The sequence below is a fragment of the Oryzias latipes genome, chromosome 22 (genome assembly GCF_002234675.1).
Source record: "Oryzias latipes chromosome 22, ASM223467v1".
Lineage (NCBI taxonomy): Eukaryota > Metazoa > Chordata > Actinopteri > Beloniformes > Adrianichthyidae > Oryzias > Oryzias latipes.
This window is the reverse complement of record NC_019880.2, coordinates 8,924,403-8,948,120: the sequence shown is the minus strand read 5'-3', so window position 1 is coordinate 8,948,120 and position 23,718 is coordinate 8,924,403. Positions and strand designations below refer to the sequence as shown.

General features: G+C 41.0%; 1 protein-coding gene across 3 annotated transcripts in view; it reads right to left on the bottom strand.

Moving 5' to 3' along the window:
• LOC101167664 overlaps window positions 1-23,510 on the bottom strand; it is a 72,537-nt gene extending 49,027 nt beyond the window's left edge. Inside the window, exons 1-4 of one of the 3 annotated variants that reach the window (XM_020713863.2) lie at window positions 22,810-23,510; window positions 18,408-18,738; window positions 18,159-18,331; window positions 4,438-6,228 (exon numbers count right to left, since the gene is read on the bottom strand). In XM_020713863.2, coding sequence (XP_020569522.1) covers window positions 6,096-6,228; window positions 18,159-18,331; window positions 18,408-18,738; window positions 22,810-23,423 — 1,251 coding nt within the window. In that variant the 5' untranslated portion in view covers window positions 23,424-23,510 and the 3' untranslated portion in view covers window positions 4,438-6,095. Of the gene's footprint in view, window positions 1-4,437; window positions 6,229-11,430; window positions 13,072-18,158; window positions 18,332-18,407; window positions 18,739-22,809 lie in introns of those variants that run through there. The other 2 variants (XM_023951841.1, XM_023951839.1) reach the window with 2 other exon arrangements.
• Between the last annotated feature and the right edge of the window lie 208 nt (window positions 23,511-23,718).

Sequence of the window (23,718 nt, the reverse complement as noted above, 5' to 3'; positions counted from 1 at the left end):
GATCCTCCTGTTAACCTATAAGGCCTTACATGGAATGGCCCCGTCCTATATTAAGGACCTCATAGTCCCTTACCATCCATTGAGAACACTTCGCTCGCAAAATGCAGGACTGTTTGTGGTTCCTAGAATTAGTAAAAGTACGGTTGGAGGTAGAGCGTTTAGCCACCACGCCCCTGTCTTATGGAATAAACTCCCAGCTCATGTAAGAGAGGCCGACTCAGTTTCTACATTCAAAGTTAGACTGAAAACATTCCTCTTTGGACAGACTTATTGTCAGACTAGCTGCTAGAAGTTGAAGCTGGGGTAACTATGGTGCACTGGGGTTCTGTCCTCTTTTCTTTTCTACTTCTACCCTTCCTCTCCTCTATTCTTGATCATAATTTATCATTTAGTTCTCCATGCCTCTGTCTGGTACAGTGCGATTCATGTATTGTCTCTCTTTTCCTTTCCCCTCCTGGGGAGTGGGAGTGCTTCCAGACTCCAGTTGTTTCATCCGTGCTCCAGTTCCTGACCGTTTACCTCGCCTTTGCTCCCGCTCCTACACCTGGCTGTGGATCCTGCCTCTGGCTCATCTCTGGCTCGTCTCTGCTCTGTACCTGACCGAGTACCTCGTCTCTGCTCCTGCTCCTACACCTGGCTGTGGTTCCTGTCTCCGGCTCGACTCGCGCCTTTGACTGTCCCCACAACCACGGCTGGATGAAGCTCGTCTGCTGGACTTTTATATATGTAGTTGTAGATTTAGATAAGTTAATTCTTCTCTAAGAGTTCTGGTAAATCGCCTGTCTGTCCTGGGGGAGGATCCCTCCTTCATGTGGGCACCCCTGAGGTTTCTTCGTTTTTTCCGGAATCCGTTTTTTTTGGGAGTTTTTCCTTACCGCGAAGGGGGGTCTAAGGGCAAGGATGCCAGTATAGCTTAGTCAGTTTGTTAGTTCATTTTAATGTTTTCTATTGAACTCTTTGTATTTGTGATCCTTTTGATTTCATGTTTTACTTCGAAGCCCATTGAGACGACTGTTGTTGTGATTTTGGGCTATACAAATAAAATTGAAAAAAAATTGAAAATTGAATGTGCTTGTGGTCCTTCCCTGCATCTGGGTTTTCTCTCTTGCCTAAACGTGACAGAAATAAAACAGTACATTTTCATAATTTTTGTGCAACTGGATTTTTGATAATTGCGGCATTTCTCTAAACTGCAATGGTATTTAAACACAGATCGTTTGACAGTTTTATATTTTAAAGGGATTTCATGAACATAACTTAATGAAATAACACATACAAGCCCACAACGCCACAGCTATTATGTATTATTAGAGATACAGGTGGTAGGAGGTGTTTATTATGTAAGGGATAGTGGTCGACGAAGTATGCATTATCAGAAATTACCGCGGAAGCAACCTTCTTTACATTTGAGCACTCTGGACCTCATGTTTTGTTCTTGTGTTTCGTTTTGTTTGCTCTTAAATGTTCCAGAATCCCCATTTTTAGTATAAAAGTAAAGGTTGGAAGTCTGTTATAATAGAAATACTCCATAAAGCCACTTTTTGGGTTGTATTTTGATCTTTTACTGTGACACAATGTCATGAATGAAAATATCTCAAAAGCATTTTTTTTGGCATTTGAGATAAATTAAGTTTAATTCTATGCATAATCAATGGGGTTTCATAGGATTTGCACCTCCCTTGCAGATAAAAAAGTTTCAGATCTTCTGTAAAGAATTTTCTCAGGTTAAGGAGTAATGAGACTGTTTGACTGTTTTTCCAGAAGATCATTTGTGATGTTGGACACTTATGCAGGAGAAGAAGGCTTGGCTCAAAGCCTTTACCCTAAATCATGCAAATTTGTTCTTTGTGGCTGAAGTCAGAATTGTGCAGATCAGTCAAACTGGTTCATCCGTGTCTTTCTGGATATACTTTGTACTCTGTCATGATGGAACTACTATACTGAAAACTGACGCCGCTGCACTGAGTTTTAGTTCCCAGAGGTTTTTTTTTGTTTGTTTGAAACTGATGGGAAGGAAAAAAACTTATATCGTCAAGAATTTAACATGAAATAAACTGTATCAACCTGTTTTAACTATTTCCAGTGGAACTTAAAACACATTTCACAGTTTCCTTTATAACTTTCGTTACCAGTTTAGCATCCAGCCATTTGTAAAGTTTTTTCTACATGTTACCAAAGGAACAAACAAAAGCTGTTTCAGCTGTTTGTGAATGAAATGAATAAAGTTTTAGTTTAATTTACTTTTCCTTTTTACTTTACTACTCACTTTTTATTTTACAGTTACTTTAAATTAAATTAACAACTTTGTAGCCACAATGGACTGGTAAAACAGCCACATGTGGCTCCAGCGCCTCAGGTTGCAAAGCCCTGGTCTAGCAGGTTGAGACAGATTTAGGAGGTCTTGGGGTTAAAATGTAGTTTTAGTTTTTGCAACTTTGTGAAATTTGAAACATTTTGGTTCTGGTTTTGCAACTGTTGAACCAACAGTTGCTAACTTTTTTTGTGAACTCTGTGAACATACTAAGTAGGTGCATCAAAGTCACTTCACTCAAAGCAATTCACTTTTTGTTCATGATAAAAAGGTCCTTTGTGGGTAAATACTCGATTCTGATTGACTGCTGGGTGTGGATTAAAAAGTGATAATGCACGCCTAAAAAATAATTTCCGGTTATATGGCTTAAATGTTCTATAAAAAAACAAGAATAAAGAACTAAAAACTAATGGAATAATTATTTCTTTTGGAAGAGACCATGATAAAAACAGGATAATGACCTTCGAAGTGTGCATTATCAGAAATTAACGCACTTTGCGACAGACGGTTCAGGTTTTCACAGCGTGTGTTAATTTCTTATAATGCGCACTTTTCTGAAAATGCTTGATCCTGTTCAGCACACATCAGTTAAACAAAACATGAAGGCCTTTTGTTGAGTCATTAGGCCTTCAGCACAACCGCAGGAGACAAGAGAATACTGGAGTACACCATAATTACCAGTAACAGCAGGATCTCCTGCAGTAAAACTGACAACAGCATTGTGCATACAGTGGAGCAAAAATGTATATAGTCAACCACCAATTGTGCAAGTTCTCCCACTTATAAAGATGAGAGTGGCCTGTAATTTTACCTCAAGTATCAGTATCAGTGACAAAATGAGGAAAAAATCCAGAAAATCACATTGTCTGATTTTTAAAATAATTTATTTTCAAATTGTGGTGGAAAATAAGTATTTGGTCAATAGAAAAAGTTCACCGCAATACTTTGTTATATACTCTTTGTTGGCAATGACAGCAGTCAAACGTTTTCATTCTTGACAGTCTAGCACTGCTGGATTTGAATCCCTGGCGGCTTAGTGTGTTACTGATGGTACCCATTGTGACTTTGGTCCCAGCTCTCTGCAGGTCAGTCACTCGGGCCCCCCGTGTGGTTCTGGGATTTTTGCTCGCCATTCTTTTGATCATTTTGACCCTCATGCGGGGGAGCCCCAGATGGAGGGAGATTTTCAGTGGTCTTGTATGTCTTCCATTTCCTAATATTTGCTCCCACAGTTGATTTCTATGCAGCCAGATTGCAGATTCAGTCTTCCCAGCCCGCTGCAGGTCAACAATTTTGTTTCTGGTGTCCTTAGACAGCTCTTTGGTCTTGGCCATAGTGACGGAGTGTGACTGTTTGAGGTTGTGGACAGGTGTCTTTTATATAGATAACAAATTCAAACAGGTACCATTAATACAGGTAACGAATGGAGGACAGAGGATCCTCTTACAGAAGAAGTTACAGTTGAGTGAGAGCCATAAATTGCCAATATATTCATTAAAAATCAGACAATGTGATTTTTTGGATTTTTTCAAACTTTTTCTCATAGTTGAAATACAGTATACCTATGATGAAAATGACAGGCCTCTCTCATCTTTTTAACTGGGAGAACTTGCACAATTGGTGGCTTTACTAAGTACTTTTTTGCCCCACATTGTTTCTGAAAATGTTGTGTACGAACCCTCACCTGCACCCCTTCCCTCAAGTTTTGCCAGAGGGACCTTCTTATGAACATTCTGTGCAACTATCTGACACTTAGAGGGATTTTTGTGACTTGCTGTGGACTTTCTGAGCTGTATTGAATGCAGAAGCAGTTGCTCATGTTACCCCGATGGCATAAATGATCAGTTTCACTGACAGGTTAACCTGTTCGTTTGACTCACCTACTGCAATTTCTTTGTTGTAAAACCGCTTTTTTTGCATGTCTGTATTCTCATGCAGGTGAAGCACTGATTACAGCTTTACACTGTCCTGCTTTGACTAACATGAAATATATTTAACCTGCAGAGGTCAATATCTGTTGCTGCTAACCTGTCACAATCCAGAAAGTCAGCAATGTCTAACCTGCCTTCTCACACTTCACTTTCGCATGCCATAGCCACAAAAGACCAAAAAAACTTTACACTGTACTGTGTGTTGTTTTCTTTTATTCTGCCAAATGTCAGACAAACCTCACCTTCACATTTTTACCAACTGCTATTCTGAGTGGATTGCTAAAAGGTCTGCACATGGGTATAGGTACACAGTTGAACAGCAATGACTCAGTTTAATCAGCGGAGAGCTGCAGGTCAGCGCATAAATATCAGGAGGTTTCAGCCTCAGATCAGGTAAAACCCATATAGATAGAGCATTGTGTAGCTAATTTGTAGACTTTTAGTTTTAGTTTTAAATGACACAATAAATGAAAAAGTTTTAAACAGTGATAGAGACAGCTTCCTTAGATTTATGGACTAAAAGTAACTTGTTTGAATGTGTTTTAGAGTAAATGTTAGTATTTGCAACAATGCTCTGCATTTTTCAGTAACTTATTTAATGATCAAGGACAAGTTTTCCTTGTTTATCAAGAATTTAGCAATTTCAGCGCATTATTCGGATTCTTTGACAATATTAATCTTTTTTGAAAGATCTCACACTTCCTCCTTTGCTTGCCCCTCCAATTGTAGCTTTTCTGTGCCCCTGGTATTTGTGACGTTTTCCTGTGGTGTCTTAGAGCCTATACTTGATATATGAATGTGTTCCACCTGCAGGAGGCCCAGAACAAAGCAGCTCAATTTTGGCAATTTTATTATTCAAGACGTGTTGACTGCTATATATGATATTATTTTAATGTATGGAAAACATTTGAATATGTTTTGTTTTTGCATCTTAAAGAAAAGAAAATGCACCATAAGACATGGAGTGCATAAGGTTGCAGCCTCATGATGAGGCACGTGTTTAAACCTCACTTCTGACATCCAGGAAACAGAGCTACTTGTGGTGGGATAGTGGTTAGTGCTTATGTCTCACAGCAAGGCAGTTATGGTTCAAATCCCAGCCAGGACCTTTCTGTATTTGTATATTGATTACTCTAAAAATTGTCCCTGTGTGATTGTTTGACCTTGGTCAGGGTGAACCATACCTTTGCCCAATGGTGGCATCTCCTGTGACTAGAAAGGATCCAGTGGGTTTAGAAAGTGGATAGATGCATTGATATTTGAAAAGATAATTATTTTTAAGTTTCAACTGCACCTTTTCATTACTACAATAACCTTTTATCTAGTGTTTATGCAGTTACTTTCGCAGTTTCATTAGGCCGCCCCGTTCTGAACAAGGAAAAAGTCAGGTAACCTTGGCTGAACTAACATCTTGCAATAAATATGTATCCTCCTATCTGGGTCTTCTCTATAGATGTTCTTCAGAAGATTAAATCTTCCACTTGGCTTCCAAATATTTCTTGGGGGAGATGGTTCCATTGCCTGTCAGCAAGTATCCAAATTTATCCAGAGGATGGAGATTTCCAGTACATGGAGGAACCCTGCAGCAACATGACAACCTGACCTCTATAATGGCTACGTCGCAACCACAGCATCCAAATGTAAGTCATTCCATGAACATTTTTGAGAGAAATTTACTCTATGCTCTCTGTTCACATCAAGGCATGCAATGAGGAGCAGCAAAACATTTCAACAAAGTCTTCAGCCCTTCGGGAACCGGTCAAGTACAGGACCACAGCTGGTGATTACCATCATGTCCACAGGATGCATGGAGCTTCTGCTGATTGCTCCAATGATGCGGATGTCAAAACCCTTCAGTCTCTGGTTCTTGAAAGCTGACACCAGGAAGTGCTTGGTGTTGTTAGAAGGTCAAAACTACAGGAACAGCTGGCTGCCAGGCAAGCCTTAGCTTTGGGTTGACCTTTTGATCCTGAGAGGGTTTTCAGCCTTTAACAGAAGTCAAAATAACAGTAGCTTCACACACGTGAGCAACAGAGAAATCTGAAATGGAAAATCTGAAGAAAGGAAGTTTGTAAATTAAAAACATAAAAAATGAGAAACTCTTATAGCAGTTACACATGTAAAAAAAAGAGTACTATCACAACTTAACATCTATATTTGCTAAATAAAAAGTGAAATGTAAAACTTCTTTGAAGCCAAATTTAATTCATTCCCTCACCCTAAACTTTGTAATAAACTGCTTGATGCAGTTGTCATATTCTCCTAATGTAGTCTATTAATTATTAAAATAATCTAATTTGAAACATACAGTCTTTGTAGAAACACAATATCCTGTTGAAAGACCCATGACCTGCGACTAATACCAAACTTGGACACTGGGCAGCACTTTGCCCTCAATAATGTTTTGTCTTCAGGTTTAATTGAACTCTGAACAGATTAAAGGTACTATGTGTGGGATGCAGTTTGGAACAAGCCGCCATGTTTCACAGTAGGAATAGTCATGTTTTATTAGTTAGCTTATTTTTTTGAATTTATGAACTTAGAGCGGATGTGTCTTGTCAAAAATCGAATGTCCAAAAGACATTTTCCATGAGCTTTGTGATTTATCATTAATAATCATGACTGATTCCAGTCTTTCTTTCTCTATGACTTAATTTCAGCTGTGATGTCATTCTTGGTTGTTTCTAATTAAGTCCATTTTGGCTCAAACACAAAAGAAAGTACATTTTAAAATATTTCTTCTTCAACCTTAAAGCCCTACTCCAATCATTGTAGTCCAACTGACCAATCAGATGCCTCAATAAAAGTATGTGGTCCCGATATCCAAGGTTCAAAACGCTTGATTGACAGATTTCTGCCCAATTGCTGATTAGTAACATCATCTGGCTCCAGCATGGCGGCGGTCATATCTCGAAAAATTGGCGACTGAATTGACTTCATTTTGTTGGAACTGGAAGTAAGCCATTTTTTATGGTGACATCACACTCTGTCCAATCCTCATATACAGTCTATGCTTATTCATTTGGCAGAATGACTAAAGGCACTTGTAATGCTAAATAAATACCACACAATAATTTAGTGCGTTCCTAATGTACAAAATTTTGTCAAAGCCCTTTTTCATAAAAGCAAGGTCTGAATTTTATTCATTTATTTTCAGTTGTTTTTTTTACCTTTATTGCTTTGTCAGTTTCCACTTGCAGCACCTTTTGTGGATTTTTTTTTTTTTTTTTTAGGCATTATGGGACATCACTGATTGGATGATGTTCGTTCATCTTTTCTTGTTTTTAACTTGTCCTGTCCAACAGCTAGGCAGGCAGATGAGAGCTGAGGGCCTCTTGTGTTGGACATATTTTACTTTAACAAGAGGGGTTATTAATCTTCAGACAATACCAAAGGTATGACTGAATAAACCCCTTTTGTAATTGAGGCCAAACTTTATTAATTTCAACCACGTTTGAAAATCTTTGGTGTTGGACCGGACGGAAAAGGAAAGAAGGGAAGAAGAGAGAGGGATGTTAGAGAGGGGGGGGGGGGGGGGGATAGTGAGAGGGGGGGTAAGACCATGAAGCAGCATAAAGCAGACAGGTTTACTGGTTGTTTATCATTACGGTACGGTTCAAATGTAGTACAAAAAGGGCGGGGCCTGTTCGCACACACTCAAATGTTATCAACACACCTGCTAGCAAAAAATGTTCACATGTCAACATGTACACAAAACCGATAGTGTTTAACGAACGCATACCTATGCCTTTAAACCAACTAGTGTGAAATCTTTCATCAATCTATGAACCTTATGATTACGTTAAACACCTTTTTCCTTTTTTTCTCCTTCATCACTGAGTCAAATCAATTACTGGAAAATTCTTCTGTTTTATCATCTTGAACGAAACAATCAAGCTCTCACTGATCCAGGAGCAGTTTTAAGAATTAAATTCATTTCCTGGAACATCATCTTTTCACCTCTGCAGAACTTCTAAAACATTGTGTCTCAGAGTGACAGTGATGTGTTGGCATTTGTTTCTTCAGTATTAGACAACTGTAAGTTTTTATAAAGAGGATGTTCTAAAAAGTATTTTTCACATCCTTTGCTCACAGGCTGACCTTAAATGTTGCAGCCAGAGTTCAGGATTACATACATTTCTCCAGTTTCAGTTCTGTTTTTTTTTTCTGCCATGGGGAATTAGTTTTAAAAGCATTTCACCAGCATGAAAGCTGTAAATGTTCAAGATGGATCTTGTCTTGTACAGATCCACAGCTCCATGTTTACCGAACAGAAATGTTCTGTCTGTTAGAACTTTCTAATCTAGGGGGTACAGAGCCCTCAGGCTAAAGGATCCTCTTTTATGAAACTAACTTCCTGTTGGAGGTTTACACCACCTTTAAATTTAGGAGCAGATTTAAATTAAATTCAAATAAAGCATAAAAATGAATGTTGGCCTGGGTGGTCTGGCTTAGACTCCCAGGGCAGGAATAACAGAGGGAGGGGGACTGAAGTAGGACTTACTATTAATATTGTGTTTTTTACATTTCAGTTATACAATACAATTTACATTACAATTACACTTTTTTACATTACAAATAACATTTCACATTATCACTTATTTGATTGATTTATTGATGTACTTCAAACAATTTCATCAATATTAAAGGAAAAATACAATAAAATCTAATAGTGAAAATCTGGATTAATAATACATTTTCTTTTAAAGTTCTCAAGAGAATCCCTCATATTTGTCTGAAAGTCCAACTTTGATCATCTTTTCATTTATTTTTAATGTTTTATTAGTGGTCTTTCAATTATGATTATACTGTTTTTGGCAAAAAACAAACAAAAAAACTGATGTTTTCTAGAACATTGTTTCTGAAGAGCAGCAGTAGTTTATTAGAAATTCACCTCTGAATTGTTGTCGGGAGTGTTCCCATGATACCTTTGTTCACACTGTCTCCCTCTAGCTTACAACCTCTCACAACCAGATTGGAGCTATCTAGCCGCCGGCTGAGATGAGGAAAATGAAGACGTACATTGATCTATATTTGTCTACAAGTGGATGCATTGAAATGGAGTGGAGCAGTGAGCTTGTGTACTGCCAATTGTATTTTATCATTATATAAATCCTCCAATGTGAGAAAAATGATGCGAGAATGCCACACAAAAAAAACACGACTATTTTCATTCTTCAATAAGATGATGAAGTTACCAAACAAAATTAGGAACAAGAAATAAATACATTAAAAAAATCCAAATCCAGACATAATTCGTATGCACACATGCAAGTGTCCACATTTGGGATAATTAAATGGGCGTGGTTATGAGGGACACCTGATGGATGTGTTTGCCATGATGATTGTATCTGGGTTTTTTCCATTGTTTGCCTCTGGGGGGGCAGACGGTGAAAGATCCCGGACAGTGACCCGGAGGTAGAGTATCTTATCTGATTATTTTGTGTTCTTATAGATGTGGAAAGTAAATTTCTGTGGAAGCTGGATGAGTCGTTTGCCTTGGTTAACAATGGTTGTTGAATGTTTCTGAAGGTATAAATAAAACTTTTTCAAAAGGCCTTTCTGTAACTTAAAAAAGTAAAGACCGTTCAGTTTCATTACCAAAGAAATTCTCGTTGTATTTTGAAAAACAGCGTAAAAAAGAAAATCACACACAAGAATAAATCTAAAAATTCACAAGAATTAATCACAAACTTTACAGTACTATAATTTGTATTTCTGCAGCAATAACATGCATCAAAGAGTAAACATGTTTACAAAAAGAAAAAAAAAACAACAAATTACATAATCTTAATTTGAGAAGTATTTTGTAAAACTTTTAAAATCTGTCCCCTAAAACTGCAGCAGAAGCAGCAATGATGTATTTCATTATTATTATTTTTTTACCTGCAGCAGCCTACCTAAAAATGAAACCCAAACATCTATGCAAACCGACGTTTAAGATGCCTGTTTACAACTTCAAAAAGTTTTTTTTTGAAATTAGTGTTTTGATATTAAACTTATGTATTTTTATCACTGAATTGCATGTGCATTTAAAGGATTACTCGGATTACTTTTTTGAATTATTTTAAATAATTTGGAAATGTTTTAAATGTTTTTTCACAGTAGTACTGTGTATGTCAGGCTAAACTCTGCATTCTGAAAATTAAACATGAACCTGCTATAATAAACCAGCTTCAGATAAGTTTTAAGATGGTGTGTAACCATAGTAACCACCACCACATTTTTCCAGAATGATAGGTTTACTATTTTTTTAATTTTATTTAAGTAGTTCACATTTTTAAATAAGACCACGATGTGGTCTAAACAAAACATTTTATAAAATTTCTTCCATATGTTTGATGGCAAAGGATAAAATTCTTTTGAATAACTGAGGTGTCACAGAGGGAACTTTTGTCTTTTCTGTTCTTTTTCGAAAACATTAGTATGATTTTTGTGGTTTCCTCTTAGATTTACCGTACTATGATTTGTTGTGGTTTCCAGTTTCTGTGTTATCCACCTTGAATCTGTTTAGAGATTTTGGTGCAGGTAAAATGCAGGATTTGGTCTCTGCAGTATCAGAGTTTAATCAGATTAGCTGGAAATGCATCATGTTTGTGCGTTTCACTGACTGCGTTTTGTATGTTGCTGAAGTTTCTGTGTTGATGAGATGCAGAGAAAGGTTACAGCCACCAGATGGCATCAGTCTGTTTCTGTCCTGTCTAATTTTTGTTTCCATGGAGTGAGTGTTCCTGTGATCACCTGTTTTATGCATACAAACAAAACGAAAGTGACATTTATTCTTACCTTTTGCACTTTCCTATGCAACAGTTTTCTAAAACTAAATAATCAAACATACCAAGGAATCCAACCAAAGAGTTTCCAGTCTCACAGGCCCACAGGTTTAGTTAATGAAAGTATGTTTACTTTATGAAGGTTAACCATTTATGCTAAACATTATGATTTTAAAGATTGGCTGTTTAGTTCCAGCAAAAGATCTATCTAAGATACTCTCGCTCATTTATCATTGCTAAGGCATCATGTTTGTGGATTTAAATATTGGTTGTGTTTTGTGATGCTAAAGTTCTGCATGTGATTAGATGCAGAAACATAAAACAGCCACTAGATGGGTTCAGCCTCTATTTACCTTCAAAATGTTTTCCAATGTTTTAGACACGTTTTTTAAACATGTGAAAAACCAGAAATTTCTTTTTTTTTTACTTTGCTGTTTAAGAGCTTTTTGCAAAAATAGAAACAGCCCTCAGTCACAGTGTTATGATTTTCCTATAGTCAGAGCTGTTTTGTTGCTGTTAAAGCAGCTCTGGTACTTGTTTGACCCCTGCACATAAGGAGGACAGGTCAACTCCTCTGTCGTGGTTTTTGCTGATCAATCAAGCTCTGAATCCTAACTCTGTAGCAGGGGCTGTAAATTCCCACCCACCGCCAAACACACAAACAAACAAACAAGCAAACACAATATAATGCCTGAATGTTGAGTGTTGGGCAGGAAGGCTTCAGTGTGACCCCACCAGACACACTTCTCGAAGAAAATTTATGTATCTCATCATTTGATCGATTTACTTCAAGAATGGATTTGACCTGAAAAGGAATATTTGACTTTAATATCAAAACAAAAAACTTTAAGAGCAAAAAGCTCAAATATAAAACTTTACCATGCTCCTCTTTCAAAGTGGATCATATAGAAAACAAACAAGCCAGCAAAATAAAATGATAGCAGCTTAAAGAGAAACACAGATATAATGGGTTTTTTTCTTTTTGTGTGTTTTTAATATGTTCTTGAGGTATTTTACTTGTGACAGAGGACATGTACAAAGATGATTAGGTTTAAGATTTTTGAGTATTTCTTTATTCAAAATGTTGTGAATCAGGAGCAGATGAAAAAGTTCGGTTTGAAAAAGATCATATTTGTTGGCGGAGCAAATGCAATGGGGGGGCCACAAGCTCCCTACTCTGCTCCGTACTGATGCATCTACTCGCAGACAAATAGATCAATTTTCCTCGTCCGAGTTGGCATCTGCCTCAGAACTGTATGGCTGGATAGGTCTGATATTGCTCATCATTTTTGTTGCACTGGTAATGTTAGGTTGGGGGTCTGGGGGGGTTGTAAGCTAGCTGAAGAGGGTGTTAACAGAGAGCTCAGTTATGGGTAACAGGAGGGGGGGTGGTCTGCTGCTCTGCAGAAACTATGTCCTAGAAAACAACACTATATTTCTTTTTTTTATTATTTTGACTTAAAACAGCATAATCATAATTAAAAGACAACTGGGAACACTTTTAAAATGTATCAAAGATGGCTGGAGTGGGAGAGTTTAAACAGCTACTTGCTGCTGAATTCTGCAACAAGTAGCTGCCACAGGATGCACAACTTTTAAATTACTTCGGTCCCATGGCCAGTCATTGCAATTCAGTCATGCCGGATTTTTACCAACATATTGGTGAAGTACAGGCCAAGTGACAAACAAGTCTTTAAACAGGTTTCAGCTAGTTGTTTGTTCTTTTTCTTTTTTAAAACTGGTGTTTTGTGGCTAAAAGTAAACAAACATAATTCAAAATATCAGCTGCCACTAATGTTCAATTGTCAGTAACCATGTAAATCCAAAACGACTCTAATCTTCTGTCAGCAGCCCTGCTCTCCTCAGCACCTTGTCCACATTAGGAATCAGTTTTTCTTGAAAGTCCCACAGTCGCTTGTCCTCATTTAGCTCTTCCCATTGTAATGACTTTAACTGGGACACACGAACGTGAATCATACGACAGATCTGCATTGGAACGTAGAACTGTTCTCCAAGACTCCTAAGCAATTCATGCACAGATGTCTGCTCCACCAACCTGGAAGAGTTGGAAAAAGTGTTATTGAGACGTCAGGACTGAATTTAAATAAATAATTTTGATTTTTGGCTTTTGCTATCTGAAGGTGCTAGCTTCCAATTACCCAACATTTTTTGTGAAGCAAAGGTAACCACAGTTTCACAAACCTTTTTTGAAATTTCTTTTGGTTTAGACCTTGCTTTATTCAATTTATTTTGGTTGTCTTGTTAGCCTTGTAAAGATTCTTTTTTTTTTTTTTTATTCAATTCATTTATTGGTCATCTTTTTGTATTTACACTTTTTTCACTACATCTAAACTTTGGCATGGTGAGTACCATGCCAGCTCTTTTTTTATTTATTTATTTATTTATTTATTTTTGGCTGCTGTTTGTGCGACATGTGAGCAGATTTATAATAAAATTGGTTTGGTAACATATTGATGGACACAAAAGAAAATAAAAATCTTTCTGGTCAGAACTTGGTGAAGAATTAATAATGAAAAAATTAATCATTGATTTTGATATAAAAATCATCAATTCAACCGTGCAAAATGACACCCATCTGGAACAACCCAGACATCCTCATAAACAAAAAACTATCCACTTCCCAGCTTGGCAAGCAGGGGGCATAAAACAACTAGAGCACATAATTATTGATAGAAGATTCATAACTCCCCAGGAACTTCAAGACAAACATGGAATATATAACTTCTTGGAATATCAGCAACTTTAATCAATTATTACTAAAAAGTTTAAATACAGAGACAACGATTTAAAGCTACCAGATGTAGTTACCACTCTGATCAATTTCTCAATGAATAAAACTCTCTCCAAAATATACACACTTTTATGTAATTTAGATAACAATATTTCACTTCCGACAACAAAATGGGATGCGGATTTGAGCATCAGCACAGATGAAAGTTTTTGGTCAGAAATTTGTCTAAACACCTTTAAAATGACAAAAAGTCCAAATCTGCAGCTAATCCATTTCAAAACTCTTCACAGAATTTACTACACTGGACAGAGGATGTTCAAGATGGGTCTCAGTAACTCAGACATTTGTCAGCACTGTGACAGTAATCTACCCGACAATTACATGCATGCACTATGGTTCTGCACGCCTGTCCAGGCTCTCTGGCAGCAGGTATGTGCCGATCTATCAGTCTGGCTTAAGGTTTCAATCACAGCTTCACCGTCACTTTGTGTGCTTGGTGACATGAGTGCCATCGATGTAGAAGGAGGATTAGGCTCTATCATTTTCATAACTCTTTGCATTGCTAAAAAAACTATTTTAATAAATTGGAAAAGCAAAAAAAATATAAATATAAGTCAACACAGAAATCTGCTGCTTGATCATATCAGCTTGGAAAAAATGTCAGCCCAAAGTTCAAGTAACTTTGAAAGAATTCGGTCTCTCTGGTCTCCTGTGGTTGACTCCATGACTTAGGGGGTGGGGGGGGCATGGTCGTCGCTGCTCCTTGCCCTTCTGCCGTGGGCCGGGGTGGGGGTCGGGGCCTCCGGTGCCTGGCCGGGGGTGGTGGGGGCTCCGTTGGTCGGGGGGTCGGGTCCGGCGCCTGGGTGGGGCGGCCTGGGGCGCTGCGTGGTCCTCTGTGCTTGGGTGTGGGGGTGCGTGGTGGGGGGGTGGGGGGGTGGTCTGGCTTGGCTTGGGCTTCCCATCTACACCTGGGGCTGGGATCGGCCCTTCCCTGGCTCTGGGGCGGGACGGGGCAACCCTCATGGGGCCCCCGGTCGCTCTGGGTGTCATCCGCTTCGGCTGCGGGGTCTGGGGGTGGGGTGGGATGGGGGTCTTGTCGGCCCTGTCCTGTGGGGGGGGCATTCTGGAGGAGGGGGGGGCCACTATTGGTACGGGGCAGGGGGGGTTGACGGGTCGGGGTCTCCGCTGAGGCCATCGGCGGGTTCCCCGGCCGGTTGGCTGCCTCGGTCCCGTCGAGGCCTGACCAGAGCTCTTCTAGGGCCGGCGTTTGGGGGTGGGGGCCTGGGCTTGCTCCGGGGGGGGCCGGCGCTTTCTGGCTCCTCTCTCTCTGTGTGGGGCTGGTGGTGCTGGGCCTGGGGTGTCTGCGCCTCCGGGGGTGGTGCCCCGGGGCTGGGTGGGCCTGGCCCCCTTGCTGGGGGGGGCGGGGGACAGCTGTTTGACCACCGGGGGCAGTCTATCATCTGTCCCCAACTTACCCCCTTCCTCATATAACCTCATAATAGGGTGAGGGGGTGGGGGGCTTAGCCTGCGATGAGCCTAGGGGGGGGGGGTTTACTAGGCAGTGGCCCCCCTCCTGTGGTTGCCGTATGGAGTGGGCCCCCCCTCTTTCGGTTTTATTTGCACCTTAGACATGTAGGGCCCTTGGTAGGGGGGGTGCTTGGACATCACTGCCAGCAAGCAGCGGATGTCCTCCTAGCACCCTACCCGCCAATTTTAACCGCACCCCCCTTAATACACACACCCCTCCCCCCTCAATATATACATCCCAACATAAACACACACACATGCACACACACACCCTTTCAAACACACATACACGCACACACATTTTGCAAGGAAGGTGGGACCTGGGTCCGTCTGTCCCCTGCCTCTTCCCTGGTGGGGGGTACGGGCCCCTTTGCGGCGGCGGCTGTGTCCCCGGGGTGCCGGCTTCCTGGGCCCGGCGGTGCTCTCTCCGCGCGGTGGGGGGGCTCTTTTTTCCCCGGGGTTCCCCCCTCCTGGGCGGGGGCGGCGGGCCCCTGCCTCGCTCCTCCCTGGACCAACCGTGGGCCGGGCGGGTGGCTGCCTGGAGTGCGGAGCGGGTCTCCCTTGGGGGGTCCTGGCTCGTACCTGGGGTTGGGGCGGGGGATGCCCGGAACTCCTGGGTGGCGGTGGGGTGCTCGTTTGGGGCTGTGGGCGTCCTTCTCCGGTGGGGCCCTGCGTTGGGTTCTCCCGGCGCGGCGGGGGGGCTGCTCTCCTGGTTGGGCTGGGGCGGCGCTCTCTTTCCCTCCGTGCGTCCCTGGCCTCTGGCTCTGGGGGCCTTGCGGCGGCCCTGCTGGCCCTGGCCTGGGTGGCGGGCTTGGTCGCCCGGGCGGCGGTTGTTCCCTGCCGGTTCCCGTGTGGCGTTGGGGGGATTCCGGCTGCCGCTGCTGCTGCGGTGGGGGTCTTGGGGTGGGGATGGCTGGGCACTCTCCCTCCTTCTTTTCACGTTCCACCATCCATTTTAGAAGAACATAAACACTCACCTGAGCACTGGTGTTAGCTCACCTTTGCACTAACAGTTTGCATGACTGAATGACTGAAATATTTCACACTAGTTGGTTTTAAGGCATAAGTATGCGTGTGAACACTATCTGTTTTGTGTACATGTCGACAGGTGGACATTTTTGCAGCTAGCAGGTGTGTTTATAACATTTGAGTGTGTGTGTGGACAGGCTCCGCCCCTTTTTTTTTTTTTTTTTTTTTCTACATTTGAACCTTACCATAATGATTAACAACCAGTAAACTTGTTGCTTTATGCTGCTTCATGGTCTTATCCCCCTTCCTCCTATTATCACCCCCTACCCCCCCTCTCTCTAACGTCCCTCTCTCTTCTTCCCCTCTTTCCTTTTCCGTCCGGTCCAACACCAAAGATTTTCAGACATGATTGAAATTAATAAAGTTTGGCCTCAATTACAAAAGGGGTTTATTCAGACATACCTTTGGTTTGTCTGAAGATTAATAACCCCTCTTGTTAAAATAAAATATGTCCAACACAAGAGGCCCTCAGCTCTCATCTGTCTGCCCAGCTGTTGGACAGGACAAGTTAAAAAAAAAAAAAAAAAAAAAAAAAAAAAAATTAATCATTGAGTCAAGTTCTTTGATGCCCCTGTCTTTTGTTCAGCTAAGAGCAGAGGGTCTTGTGAGGAAGAAGATCTAAAAACCAAAGCGAAATCAAATAAGCAAATTACTGATTTTCTGTGGTGACCCTTGAAAAGAGCAGCCAAAAGGCAAAGAAGGATTTTAGAGAGTAGATAAATGTAACACCTACAATGCCTCACTCTATTATTTATATTAAATATTTATATTAAATGTAGCAAACTGAACGCATTCTGCACAGGAGACTTGGCACGGAGGAGATTGACTGACAAGGTCACCACCCAATCAAGACACGGTATACAGTGTACTATATAAACATGTGGTTGTAGAGTTAGATAAGTTAATTCTTCTCTAAGAGTTCTGGTACATTGCCTGTCTGTCCTGGGGGAGGATCCCTCCTTCATGTGGACACCCCTGAGGTTTCTTCGTTTTTTCCTGAATCCGTTTTTTTGTTAAGGAGTTTTTTCCTTACCACTAAGGAGGGTCTGAGGGCAGGGATGACCAGTTTAGTCTGTTTAGTTAGTTCAGTTTAGAATTTACCTATTGAATTCTATGTATTCATTATCCTTATGATTTTGTTTACAATTACTGGTACAAAGCCCATTGAGACGACTGTTGTTGTGATTTTGGGCTATATAAATAAATTTTAATTGAAATTGAATTGAAAAAAATCATGCAAAAAATTGCACTGAAAAATCTGAGAACGCAAAAGTTGAGCCACAGTATACGAGGGATCCCTGTATACAAATGTTGATCTGTCAGGAGACTGGAGGTGGGGTCTGTGACCATTGCTTAGTCTGATTGGCCTTATGAATCATCAATTTCAATGTATGTGACCATGTTGGTAGGAATATGTCTCGTTCATTGTTTTACTTTGGATTTTAACATTTCCATCAGAGCTAGCTCATGATTGGTTTCAGCGACTACTGCAACTGGTTATCCGTGGTTTGTATTACCCTTTATTTAAAGTCACATTTTCGCTTTTCATTGTGTTGCCTACTTGTCTGACTGTAAAATCAACAAATCCCCTGAACTCTTGAGAATAGGCATTTATGACTTTGTTTTGTTTTGCAAAAATTGACATAAAGGAACCTAACAGTTCTTGGAACCTGTCCAGTAAGACTGTTCCAAAGCCAAAAGCTTAGGTCCCTTTTCAGTCAAAAAGTCTCAATTAAAATAAACGAAGGCAGCTTGTTAGAAACTGCCTTGACTGCAGTTACTTTATTAAATAAATAAATCCAGTTGTTGCATAAGTAACTGAAATTTTCCCTTACCTTGGCTGAACTATCATCTTGTATGGATGATAGTTTGAGTCTGGGTCTTCTCTGTAGATGTGCTCCAGAATGTTAATTCCTGGCACATTGCTCCATCGATGAAGATGGAATTTTCTACTTGGCTCAAAATATTTGTTGGGAAAGACGTGGCTTTCAATGAGGAACTCTGCTACCTACAGAACAGCAAGAGTTTGCCATGAATTGAAAGAGGTAATGTTGTCTTTTGCATGCATATGTGGAAAGACTTACATTTGGATAGTGTGATTGCAGCATATCCATCATAGAGTTCAGGTTGTCGTGTAGGTAGGGCATGATGATCTCATCTATATCATTCAGCAGGACGTAGCGCGAACGCTCCATGGATCTATAGATGCACTCATTGAGGGTGACGATCTGACCAAAATACTGGAGGTCTCCTCCATGTTCTTTGAAGTTCCAGCCTCTGGATGGATTCAGGTACTGGTCGATGGGCCATGGAACCATTTCAACAAAACCTTCCTGACTGTAACCATTTAGGAGACGGCCAAGTTCAGGTCCACAGCTGCTGTTATAGATCACCACTCTGTTCACACCAAGCAACCTGAAGAGAAAAACAAAGAGTTTTAGTTGAAAAGCATAAATGTTGTCAACATGCATTTGCTGGACAAGCAGTGAGGGGGTCCTTCTTCTTTTCCTTTTTCTACTTTTACAGGTGTGTAGTTTACAAGTATTTAAAACCACAGACAATTTTTCTCTGATTCAACATCAGCTCATTATCCTGTTTAATCGGGAAAATGATTTTAGTCTAGAAACTATGGTAACCCCGAAGCCCAAATTCCACAAACAAATCGCTCAAAGCAAAAACATATTAAAGATAACGACCATTAAAAACAAGAAACCAAAACGCAATTACAAAAATAAAAAAAATTAAACATTTTGGAAAACAAAAGTAATTTTCAGAATTTAAAACACAATGTTAAAAATTAAACTAAAGAAGAAACCTGAAAAGGTAGGTACTATGGGACATCACTAACTGGATGACAATATTTGTCCATTTCAACAGAAGGTTACTTGGTGTGAAGCGATACTGGATTTGCTCTCTAATCAGAAAAATTGCATTAGTATGTGGACGTAAGTAATGGTGCATTCAAAAAAACCAGACTTCCCAAGCGGGCATGTCTCCACTAGCGATACAACTCATTGTTGGTCAAGGTCCCATGGTCGATGCCGCTGATTGTACTGCTATGCATCTTTCATCCTCCTTGTTTTTTCCTGCTGAGAAACGGCTTCTATGTTTGGAAGAGCAATTTATAGTAGAGCTGGAAATGTTAGCAGCTGGTGCGAAGCTTCCTTCCCATGAGAAGCTGAGCAGGGTTGTATCTATTCTGCAGTGGAATACTGTAGCTCTGTATGCAAGCAGTGCAAGATGGGGATCAGCAGCTTTCTTCAGGAGATCTTTTATGGTCTTGACTGCTCTTTCAGCCTCACCATTACTCTATGGATGTTAGGGGCTGCTGGTGATGTAATGATATTTATAAGGTTGTGCAAACAATGCAAAAATAGCTCCAGAGAATTGAGGTCCAATATTTGTCACCAGCTGCTCTGGAATGCCTTGGCGTGCAAAGATTTTAAGTGTTTGAATGTTTGAAGTCTTTGTGGTCGTAAGCAAAGTGAATTCCACAAGTTTTGATGCATAATCCACAACTAACACTGCTGGTTACTGGGTTGGCAACAACGGCTCTACAGGACGACATCTCTTTACTGGAGATCCGGCAGTGGCTTAATCCACGCCACCACATCGACTGCTGTGCACGTTCTCTGCATTTCATGATTCCTTGGTGACCTTCATGAGGAGTTGTGAGCACACCATTTCTCATTGAAGAAGTGATAACAAGCCTGTCAACCTTAAGCAGCAGTCCGACAAGTACTGGTGACAGTAGTTCCGCCCAGTAGGGTCCATTGGTTGTGACTAGTGTACTTTCAGGTGCTCCAAGTAGGAAGTGCTTACTGGTAAGCTGTCAATTATTCTCTCCACACATGCAATATATTTGTGTCCTCCAACAACTCCTTGTCGTCTGGTGTTTCATTATTTAATATGGGAGGAGTCAGACAAAGAGAAGTTCAGAATCCTTTCATGAGAAGCACAATCAAGGACCCAGTTACTTCTTAGTGTCTCTCGAAGGGGTACTGGAAAGCACCCCAACGGGGGACTCCCTTTTTCCTCCTGTGGGACTTCAATGCCCACGTGGGCAATGACAGTGGCCCCTGGAGGGGCTTGATGGGTAGGAATGGCCTCCCTGATCTGAACCTGAGTGGTGTTTTGTTGTTGGACTTCTGTCGTCGTCATAGTTTGTCCATAACGAACACCATGTTCCAGTGCAAAGGGTGTCCATCAATACACGTGGCATCAGGACACCCAAGGCATGAGGTAAATGATCGACTTTGAAGTTGTTTCAGGCGACCTTCTGCCTTGTGTCTTGGACACTCGGGATGCCTCCTGGATGCCTCCCTGGGAAGGTGTTCTGGGTATGCCCCATTGTGCTGAGGCCCCTAGGGAGACCCACGACAAGCTGAAGAGACTACGTCTCTCGGCTGGAGTGCCTCGGGGTCCCCCCAGAGGAACTGGAGGAAGTGGCCAGGGCGAGGGAAGTTTGGGCATCTATGCTTGGAGTGCTGCCCCCACGACCCGGTCCCGGATAAGCAGAAGTGGATGGATCAGGTGCCAATCGTTGCCCCATATTTGGAGTAAGACACTCCCCAGTCCATATGATGCATCTGCTGAGACTTCGTTGTCATGATTTGGATCATACATGGCCCAAACTGGAGGTGAAGCCAAATAGTCTTTTTGATCTTGAAATGCTTGGGCCTGGTCAATACCCCACACCCAGTGTGAGGTGTGTCTCTTTCTGCCAGTTGAGGGATGAACTTTCCAATCTGATTAACTGTTCTGAGAAAACTCCTCAGTTCAGAAACATTAGTTGGTTCTATCATTTTTCTCACTGCTTCTGTCTTGCTTGGAAATGGACTGATTTCATTGGCTGAGATGACATGTCCTATGAAGATCACTTTGACAAGTCACATTTTTCAACGTTCGGTGAAATGCCTGGCTCCTGCAACGTCTTGAACACAACATGTAGGCGAGTGTCATGTTCTTCCTGTGTTGTGCCCCACACCAGCACGTCGTCCATGTGGCAAACCACACCTTCTAGACTGTTTATGACTTCTGACATTCTGTTCTGGAAAGGTTCAGGAGCAATCAGGGTGCTGTATTTGGCTGACTCTTCTGCAAGGGGAATTTGCCAAAATCCCATATTAGCTTCTAGCTTTTGAAAATTCTGGCTCCAGCCAATTCGTCAAAAGTCTCTTCCACTGATCCTAGGATGAATTTTTACAATGTGCATTTGGTTTATTGCGTTGAGGCCTTCACAATTTGCTCTGTCAGATATCTGAATATGATTTGGTTTTAATCTTTCTGGTGCTTTAGTGCACCTTGTCAATACGTTTAGCATCTCTTTGCTGTGTTATGGTGTCACCTTACAGTGAAGATTGCTGCATTTTCACTCCCTCACTGTCTTGCCATGTTAATAGTTTTATCCAGAGTAAGATCCAGGTCAACCTGCATGCGTTCAGACAGGCGTTTATCTGACAGACCCGACCACTAGTCGATCACGTATCCCCTCGTCATTAAGTGTACCGTGGCCACAGTGTTCTTTTAATGCTTATAGTGCAGTAATAAATGCATCCACAGTCTGATTTTTGTCCTGCTTTCTCATGTTAAATTTTTCATGTTTGTAGATTACGTTTTTCTTCACTATGAGAAATGCTTGGAAGCCATCTCCCACCCTTTGATACGTCCGTTGTCGGTCTGCAGGTATGCTTAGTCAACGCATGACGTCATCTGCTTCATCCCCCATGCAGTAAATCAACGTATTTATTTAAATTTCCTCTGAGCTTGCATTCAGGTTACTTGCTATGTGAGATCTTTCAAACCGTATCCACTTTCCCATTCTTGCGACTTGGAAAAGTCAAAAGGTTCTGGAGGTTGAAGACTGAAGGGGGTGCTCGGCCACAGCGACATTCGCTGCACATTCTCGTCTGCCATGTTCAAAATCGGCTTTATCTTTTGTCTAACAACTTATCAGGACCTCTGACATCATGTCGTGTTTTAAACAGAGAGAAAAAAAGAGGGTCCAACAGCTTACTTGCCAGAGAAATTTTCTTGAACACTTAACATGGTTCCTACATACGTCTCTCTGAGTCTAGCCACACTTCACGCCACCCTGACACAGGTGTTATGTCATTCAAAAGCCGCCGCGTAGTTGTACAACAACTTTTTTTTTAAACAATGCAATAACGCCACATAGACTTAATTTGAAAAAAATGTGGGTATTTTTTTACATTATTCCTGCAGGGTTAATGGGGAAAAAAATCAAGAACTGACACATTTAATGAGCTTTCCTTAAATAAATAGAAACTTTCCTATAATTTGATTGGAAACCTGAAAAAATACAACATGCATGCCAATTGAGAACCCAAAACACTCATTAATTCAATTCAATTCCATTTTATTTATCTAGCTCAATTTCACAACAATGGTCATCTCAACGGGTTTCATTAAAAAACACTCTTGGATAAACTGATTTAAATGAGTTCATGCTGCAGCTTTTCTTACCTGTAGATCTCCAGAGTTTGTGCGAACTGAAGCACATTGTTGTAATTCCCAAAGAGGGTAGAAATGCAGACAGTGAAGTCCAATTCATTCTCCTCCTTTTTTGAGGTTTTCTTGTTTCTTATAGGTATCCAAAGTTGTTCCGATGTTGTAACTGTGCTTGGTGCTGTGAGAAGGGTGACATACGTGGCATCGCAGTTATCAGGGATCTGACACAGGACATCCATGGTGCCGTAGGGAAATCCAAAGTGGTCAGGGTGTGGTAAAATGATGGAAGGTGTAGTTTCACTTAGAAACCCTGCACAGCAGAAGGAGCAGTAAAGGGCATCGACTAAGTCTCTTTTAAAAATACCAATGATGCGCAAGTCAAACCCTCCTAATCTTTGGTCCATGTAGGCTGACACCAGCAGGTGCTTGGTATTTTTGAGTGGAGTGATGGTTTGCTCAGAGATCATCCATGGACAGAAAACTGAAGGTTCGTGTTGTTTTCGAATCAGCTCGCCTACTGTGGTTTTTGTCCAAATGTAGATGATGATGGGAGTAACGATGGAAAGCAGGGCCGTGATCTTCAGGTATATATATTTTTTCATCCTGGCTGCTGAGATTAATATTCCCATCCTGAGAAGAACAGAGCCAGATTAAAAATTCTGGTTCATCACCTGTCTCCAGGACACAGTCTGGTGAAACCTCAGGCTAACGTCACATTCTCAGCTACAATATGACTTTAATCCAAATATAATAATCAGACAAAGATATCTCTGTATTTTATTCAGGAAACTGTTAGGATTAGATCAGAATACCAGTGTGCATCAGTGCCATTTTGTTAATGTTTGCTGCTCTCCTGTGTGCCTTGGCCTCAGCCACTTGATTTCCCCTTTTCTGTAGACTGAAGCCTCTGGACATCGAACACTA